We start from the raw sequence: 8,914 nt of genomic DNA, 5'->3' as shown, positions 1-8,914 counted from the left end.
TCCTGTAGACACAGGGCATGGGGCTTCTAATCTTGTGCTCTGCTGTACTGCCTACACTTTTCTGCAACTAGCATAAGTTAAATTTATACTTTTTAAAAGCAGAAATTAAAATTTAAAATTTTGTTTAAAAGTAATGAATACAAATCAAATTTCCAGAAACTGGCTTTGGGGTGAAATTTATTTTAGAAGACTTATTGAGACAATCTTTACATGAATTTCCGTGAAGTCATTTGTATAAAGATGTAAAAACACATGAGCTTGTTTTTCCAAACTCAGAAATCTGGTTTTCTCATCTTAAAAAAAAAAAACAGGCAATGTGCACACCTCCCAAACCAAATGTTTACTCCATCTCTAAGATGTGCTTCAAAGCTGGGAAGTTATGATTCTTTACCTGCAGTGTGACAATCAATCACCTAATTCTGATCACAATTGTTTCAAAGAAGTACAGGGCCAAAGATGCGTTGTGCTCAAAAGGTCCAAAATGATAGATCATAACATGTTTTTGACAAAATTGAGGGGTCCTATATGCTTCATGGAAACCACAATTTATATTGCCAGAAATTATGGCACATTAGACCTTTCAGAGCATCTGGAATACATTAATAATCGTTAACATTTGTATAGTACCATGCAGTGTGCAAAGAAGGGCTTTTATATCCGCTGTCTTACTTAATCTGCACAACAGATCTTTGGAGTAGGTAGATTTCATAGGTTCAATTTTACAGTTGCAAACTGCAGGTTTAGGAGACTTATGTTTATTCCCCAATGTCACTAAGGAGTGAAGAGTCAATGCCAGGCTGTGCCAGCTCAGTTCTGACCACAACTCCTTATTGCCTCCAAGACGTGGCCAACCTAAGCTGCCCCAGACAGAAGACCCTGGGTGACCTACTCTTATTCTCTGTTTATTTGCATGATGTTATGGCATTGAGCTAGATGAGTTTAAAAGCAGACCATAGCTGTTGCCACTGTTTGTTAAACATTGCTATTTGGAGTGGGCAGAGAATACAGACAGTGGCTTGAGTTCCTAGTCACCTTGCACAGGAAAATCAAGCAAGACCAAGAGAGGGAAAAGCAATTCTGGTTAATCCGAATAAAGGAAGCTTTGCACATGCTGGGCTTTCTATTGGAATGTTGTTCTTCTCTGTGTTCTGCTTTATACTTTTTTCCAGGAAGTTCGAACTAATAATACAATGATCTTCCTTGAAGGTCTAAACTGATACCCACTTTCACTGTTTCATTGCAGTCTCTCATGTCAGATATCTTTCCTTTCCCAAGGCTCTTCATTAAACTACCCATATCTCATGCCATTTATAGTTCTACTTTCTTTCACCTAAACTCTATATAGAGGGTTATAATTATGCGATGATAACTTCCATTTATTGAGCACCTATTAAAAAAATTTCAGGCACTGTGGCAGGCACTTTATAAACTATATATTATCTCTAAAGTTTGTGGCAAGTTTTACAAGGTTTACCTCATTCCTCTTACTTTGCAGGTAAAGAAACTGAAGTCAGGAGGGACCGACCCTGGGTTTCAACAGTAGTGAGAGGCGGTGCTGGGGTTCAAACGTAGATCTGTCTAGCTTTGAAGCCCAGGCTCCCTCCAGTACATAGCACCCAGAAACAATGCTTATTGTAGTAGCTACTGAAAGAAGGTATTTAGTGAAAATGTTCATTCTAAAGCAGTAATGTAGTTTAACAGTTAGAACCATACTCTCCTTTCCTTAGCTCTGAAAAGGTGGGTTGGTGGTCTAAGGTGATGAAATCAAACCCAGCACCAGTACAACACTCCCATATCACATCCCTTATGACCCCAGGGGAATCACAGCATATAATGGGCTCTTCTGTTTTACTTCTTTCTCCACCTGGTCAATTCTCAAAGGAAAACAAAATTCATAGGAGGTCTAGAAATTAACTTTTATTTCAAATCTGTCAAGAACTCCTGACAGTTATTAATTTTATTAAAATGACTACATATGGCAAAACAAAGCGTAGAGGTAATTCTATTTCTCTACAACATAAATTATGAGTTAGATTTTCAGCTGCTGGCTCAGCGTTGTTCAAGATTCTTTTAAAGGACTGGGGGGACTTTAGTTTCCAGAGAATGTTAAAGCAGCAAGAGAAAAAAAAATTAAAAATAATTACAATTGGAGATATTGCCAAGGATGTGCTAATTACAAAAACTTCTTGATGTGTTTATAGGCTAGACTCCAAATGTTTGTATTTTAAAAAAAATTATGTGAATAGCTGTCCTTTATTGGCTTGTCATCCATAGTTTACAACATAGAATAAATTTGTTGATTTTTTTAAATGGCAAAAATGAATTATGGCTAATTCAAATGAAAAACAACCAGCATCCATTCATCTAACAGGAATATGTCAAAATGAAACAATTTTATTAAAATATTTAATACCAGAATAACTTATAGTAGTATGAAAAAGAGTGAAGTACTTGTTTTTAGTTATCATTGATATGACCCCATTGTGGCAAAATTGTTTTACAAAGATGAAACAGTTTTTATTATTACGGATCTGTAAGTACTTAAGGATGTAAACTAAAAGACCATGTACTTCATCTGATCATACAGTCATAACTTACATATCTTGCTTTGCACTTACTGTTACTGCAAACAGCAATTTAGAAAACAAAGTAAAAATATATATATACAAAATATTTTTATATCAAATTATCTTAATTACACTAAATAAACCCAATTCCCAAATGCTATGTTACATGAAAAAGTGTCCTACAATTTATGTCAAGATTGATACTGTCCACATAACAACTAGAGCAGCCTTTGGTTTTAAAAGCATTTTGCAAAATAAAAAAAAATGTCACCAAATGGCTGCATTACTGGCTCTCATTCACACTCACAAAATGCTTTCCAGTTTTTTAAAAAATTACAAAATACATTACATACACAAAAAACTCATCCCTCATAAGAGGGTCAAATCCTTTTTATTTCTCTGTAGCACATAAACGCTGTTATATTTGGCATCTCCACTGCTTATTCAAGTTTCAAGTCTCCCCAAGCTGATTAGAATATGATTGTTTGACTGAAAAAAATAGTCTTCTTTCATGATATTGATTATTCTCACTCAATGATATCTTAATTTAGAAACAAAATGTTCTTTCTTTTAATGCACAATTTCACTTAATTTTTACTTTATATCCTACTTGGCATAATTCAGAGACTGTTCAATGTTTTGTTGTCCATATGTTTTAAATTTTAAAATCAATTTTATGTATGTATATGTATATTCACAGAGATACATTTCTTTCATTATCTTGTTCTCATTGCAAAATAAATTGCCCATCAGCAATTTAATTTGAAGTGAACCAAATAAAAGGTTTTTACCCATTCTTTATGAAAAACAATTTGCACCACAAAAATAACTGAACTTTAATGCAAACAAGGTTATGTTTTAAAACTAAACTATAAGTTTAGTTCTACAAAGGAAAATTTCCTGTTATCTATATGATAAACGTAATACTTCAGCAAAACTTGAGAAAAAGAAAATCCAAATTGATTCTGAAGGGCATTGTACTTTCCAGAAGTGCTTGGAAAGTTTTTCTGATCACAACGTAGTCATTGCGATTCTTCTTAAATATACACATTATGTGATCACTGCTCCTTTCATTTTGGAAGTTTGTAATGTATCAGATACGCAGGCAAGACGCATGCATAAAAGTCTCACTGTCTCTCTGAAAAGCACACTGAACAATTTTACATACGACAGACGTTTTTCTTAAAGGAAAATTTCATTTGGGCTGAAAGATTTCCAAATTTTAACATGTAACTTGTTGAATGTGTTTCAAGGGCTTTGGCAATTATGGTTTCAGTCCTGGACTGGTCAGGTCCATCTGGGATGACACACAGACTAGCAAGCATTACGGCGTTGTCATTTTGAGGCATAGCTGCTCTGCTGTGCCCACGTTGTAGCTTATTTTGGGGAAGCAAGGCACTTACTGTGATGGCAATGCAGACACTGTATGCATAGTTTGAGTAACATAAAATAAGTTAATATTTTAGATTAAAGTAAGTTTTTTTATAACTTATGTCTTTTACAGAAGCAACTGAATGATATATTCAGGATATTTAAAAATAAAGAGAGGTTTGAAAGGGAGTCATTTTCACTCTTGCTTCAGCTCTTAAGATGAGGACTTATGAAAAAACACTGGTGTGAAGGACAGCCATCGATCTGGAAAGCGACAAACTATTAAAACTGCTGCACCAGGGGCACCTTGACCGTCTTTACTTCCGCTATATGCGAAGACTTCTGGATGATGCAGCTGGTGGTTCCCTGCAGTTTGTCTTTTCCTTGTGCGAGATTCGTCAAGGCCATGGCCGCGTTGATCTCCTTCCAGTACGTGTCATCCTTGCTCGCTCCCTTTCTATTAGCTGCACTGAATTTAAGCAAAAGAGGGAAGAAAATGATCAAACTCACTGCATGTACATAAAAAATGGCACCAGTGAAAAGCACGAGTGGTGAATGGAAGCCCACTGCTCACCTGTCGCCCTTATGGGATCCATTTTCCAGAGTGTCTGTAAAGAAAAGCAAAAATTCAGTTACTTTTTTCCTTTCTTTGTAATCTCAGGAGCTGCATCATCAATTACCAGGAATAAAAGTTCTCCAGGCTCTGACCGGAGAGCTCAGTTGGTTAGAGCATCCTCCAGACACGCCAAGGTTGTGGGTTTGATCCCTGGTTGGGGCACATACAAGAATCAACAAGTGAGTGCATGAATGGGTGGAGAGACAAACTGATCTCTCTCAAAAAAATAAAAAATCAAAAAATTTAAGAAAAATTCATCAGTAAATGCAGACAACTGTAATTGAATAACAATAATTAAAAATAAAGAAAATACGCTGAAAATTAGTTTTCACACAAAGATAAAGTAGTTTAAGATGCAAAAAATATCTCTTTACAAAGAAGCAAGCATATGATGAAGACAAGTAATAAAGAATAAAAAGTAGCTTTCATAGATATACAAAAATCCGAGGTTAATTTATTCTGAGAAATTGAGCTTTCTCACAAGGAGGCAAATGAGATAGCCGGGTTGTGGTTCCGGTTCCACCCCACCACTAACCCGTGGTGTACCTCCGGCCAGAATATGGCTCCCCACCACATCTGGGGTGCAGTTTTCTCAACTATATAATGAGGATGTTCCTAGAAGATCTTCAGAGTGCCTCTGGCTCAATATTCTATGATTTCATGGGAATCAAACCCCCACCTCAGAAGAAGGACTGGCAACTAGTTCCCTCTGGCTGGGTAGCAAATGAGTAATAGACCCAATGCTGACAGCAACACAGGAGTCCCTGGAATATTAAAATAAGCAGGCACCAGTCTTCAGGCTGCAAAAGAACTTCTTTTCCTGCTGCTCCCTCACTCAGAACACTAATGTCAACCAGTACTACATCAATATAAAGAAAGACAAAATGGGTTCTTGGTCTTGATTAAATCTCTCTGGACAGTTCCTTTAGCTGAATGAATTGGGAACACAGAAGTGGACAGATAGAGGGAAAGAGGGGCTGCCAGCATGGCAGGGGGGTGGGGAATAAGAGTAGACCCGGGACTCCCCATCAGCCTGTGAGACCCCCAAACTAGATAGTGGTTAAGTCACCAGCATCACCCCCAACAAACATTACCGAATAGCTACAGAATGAGGTACACTGCCACACACAGGAAACCTGAAAAACTGTTTGCTCAAGGCTCTCCTTTCGCTCTGTGGCCTTTGGAAAGCTGTCTCTTCCTGCTCTCAGTCCTTTCCCGTTCTTTTACCACCCCCAAATCAATATTTCTGAAAGCAGTTTTTTTCTCTGCAATGCTTAAGGCTGATTAGAACCATAATTTCTGGTTCTGAGATCTAAGATAGTCACAGAACTAGAAGAAAAACATCAACATGATCGTATATTGTTCAGCCAAGGCAAAATTCCCGGGCAAGATGTGGTCAATAGAATATAACTAAGTAGCCATGTAGATAAGGCAGCTAAACCTCGAAGCCTCTACGAAGCTAAAGAATCAGGAAAGCCCACTAACTCATCCTAAGTTAGGCGTTATGGTGTAGACAGGGAGACAGTAACGGACCACTGTGAGCTCTTGCACAGTCTTTCACCCGGGATCCTGGGAACTTAAAGAAACAAAAATGCAAGCAAAACAAAAGCATTTACTGAATAAATGATAAGGTTGTCAGGAAGAATCAATGAGATAATGCATGTCTAGCCCAAAATGGAATAACAAGTGGTATTAGTTCATTTGGACTCTTTTCGTTTTAGGGATCCTTTGGAGGAAATACATGAATCAGTGAGCTGTTGGATGGTCAGCCTCTGGATCTTCTGGCTCCCATTAGTTCTGCCTGGATGGTTAGCTATTCTGCTGTTGCTTTTGAAAATTTTAGGATTACAAAACTACTCACGCAAATGGAGGAACTTTTAATTCACAGAACTCTGATGATCCTAGTTCACAGATTACTCCCTATGTGTCAGGCACTATTCTAAGCACTTTGCATTTTAATTTATTTAGTATTAGTGCCCCTGTGTGTGGACAGCATGTCTGCGTTACGTCCGTTAAATCGTTCTTTGTTTAGCACTGTTATCTGTGAATCTCCATGCAGGAGTGCCAGACACAAGGTGCTACCAGAACACAGAACAAGTCAAGGCTTTTGTTTAGGAGGAGGAAAGCTAGCACACTGGACATTTTACAGAGGGGGAAAAAAAGAGTTAGGCCTTTGCTCAATTTTGCCCACAAATTGCAACAATTCTGTTGCCAGAGTGAAGCAATAGGTTATGGAGATATTTATTCAATGGAAAGACTTGGCAAAAGCAGAATAAGTTCCATGAAGCTTAAATAACATTAGGGAAATAACAAAACATAATTTAGAAAAGACCATGTAACCGATGCTCTGGCTCACAAAGCAAGCAGTCTCACATACATGCAGGGCCAGAATCAGACTCCCCACCTGAATGGTCAACCTGAGAGTGATTATGGCACCGACTGCAAGAAAGAAGCCTGTGGCTATCAAATATGTAATGGGTTACAGAGCCCAGAAACACCAGAAATGAGTGCAGCCTGCTTGTGGGAGGGGAACATGTAATTCAGTTAAGGTCCGCGGAGTGCTTCTATTTGAGATGTAGAGTGAACTTGTAGGTCCTGCAGTCCCCTGAATGGCTGTGCTCCCTGGGGCTGCCTCCTTGAACTTGTGCCACAGAGAAACAAGTTTACTACAGCCTCCTGTGAGATTATAAAATTCTGCTTACTCTTTGGGTATATGTGTTTTACAGTTTGGTGCCTATGAAAATACCTTTGAAGTACAAAAACACAGACTCCAGTCACCACTTGGGTATTCCTAATTAGTTTCACAAATTTCAACAATGTACTCGGCGGTATTCAAAAGACTGAATCCTTTATTTCATTTCTCAGACAGACAGGCACATGCAGTGTCATTAGGGATGGGATCGGGTTCCATTCCCAGCAACAGAAGAAAAGTCTCCATAAGAAGTCATGTAGAGGAGAAACATTTTGATTCTCCATCAACAGCAGTCGATGCTAAAACAGTGTATAACATAGCTCCATGTCAAACGTTTCAAACCAACGGGAAAGAGAAAGCTGACTACTACAGCTTATGGGGGTCTCCGTGTCCAGGGTCACTCGGTTGAAAATCTGAACTGGTGTTAGAAGGGCATTCTTTCCTGTTGCTGCTACAGGGGGCTGCCCATTGCCCCTAGGACATTATGCATCTAAGAGCCACCTCCTGCCATGTAGTGTTTCTAGTTTCCAGAACTAAGCAGAAGGGATATAGCAAACAGGGGCCTTTTACTCAGAAATATTTGTGGTTTTGTAGGTAAGCAAAGAACTATAAAGATGTGGGAGTTTGGGGAATTTTTTTCTATTTGTTATGCTGAGATAAAATCTGGGGAAATGCCCCAGGTATTTTAGAGAACTGGCTTCATTTGTGGGGAACTCAGAAAATTTACAATTCACAAATTACATTGAATAATTATATTAAATATAAAGGTTTTTTTCCTTATGCTCTTTTCATTTGAAGTTTAAACTTGCTGGCTCTTATCTGGTTCAAATACTCATGCCTTTTCAGTCAACTGTCAGCATTTAAGGAGTGTGGGGTGTTAACCCATCACCAGGGGCTCATGCCACTTCTGCCCACCGCAGGCAGGTGGTCTCACTGCCTCCTCTCCACAAGTGGCACCCAGTAGCTCAGCCTGACAGGAGGAGGAAGGATTCTGAACGCTGCTGAAAAGAGAGAAACTGTAAGTCTGAGCTAGAGCAGACTTTCCCTGTTGTTAATTAGCATGCACAGACCTCAGCCTGACTGCCCCCTACTTTCAGCTCAGCTGTAGCTCTCACTCTGCAAGTAGCTTGGCTCAGCCTCTCCAAAGTCTGAGCTAAAATGCCTTTTTAGATTCTAAGGTTCCAAAAATCAGCTACGCTGTCAATTACCATAAAAGCAACTGCTTGGCAGTAACAACGTATTAAACCCGCCAAAAGAGCGTGTTTTAAGACCAAAAAAGAAAAGGAAAGAAAAAAAGAGGTGTGTAGTTAGGAAAATCTTGAACGCTGTAAAACCCAAAGCATGTTGAAACTTACGGTGGGGCTATCCTCGGTTTGGACATGTGTTTTCTCATACAGTTAAGCAGAGAAACAATTATACAGAAAATTCAGGTCTGCTGAAACTCAAGATGGGTAAGCACAAAGCTCTGTGGGCAAAGTGTCCACTTAAGTTTGATAAACGCCGATTTAGAAACACATTAATTCTGATATATATTTCTGAAATAAGAGTTAGAGTCATAAAAAGAGACAAAAATATGGCCAAATCTTTTGCTCTGAGGTTTTTTTTCAAATTTAATCAATAAGCCCTAAAGTTAGGAATGTTTTTAAATTCTTCTCAAAGTATTACTCA

At 38.4% G+C, this 8,914-nt stretch overlaps 1 protein-coding gene across 2 annotated transcripts in view; it reads right to left on the bottom strand.

The window, feature by feature from the left end:
• Positions 1 to 2,011: 2,011 nt before the first annotated feature.
• The window catches only part of MKX (mohawk homeobox), a 61,608-nt gene continuing 54,705 nt past the window's right edge, over positions 2,012 to 8,914 (bottom strand). For both annotated transcript variants that reach the window (XM_045857961.1, XM_045857962.1), the window contains exons 6-7: positions 4,513 to 4,546; positions 2,012 to 4,407 (exon numbers count right to left, since the gene is read on the bottom strand). In XM_045857961.1, coding sequence (XP_045713917.1) covers positions 4,221 to 4,407; positions 4,513 to 4,546 — 221 coding nt within the window. In that variant the 3' untranslated portion in view covers positions 2,012 to 4,220. The remainder of the gene's footprint in view (positions 4,408 to 4,512; positions 4,547 to 8,914) is intronic.

Source organism: Phyllostomus hastatus, unplaced genomic scaffold, assembly GCF_019186645.2.
Source record: "Phyllostomus hastatus isolate PE091 unplaced genomic scaffold, TTU_PhHast_1.1 phas_scaffold_1674, whole genome shotgun sequence".
Taxonomy (NCBI): Eukaryota; Metazoa; Chordata; class Mammalia; order Chiroptera; family Phyllostomidae; genus Phyllostomus; species Phyllostomus hastatus.
This window is presented reverse-complemented; position numbering and strand designations above follow the sequence as displayed.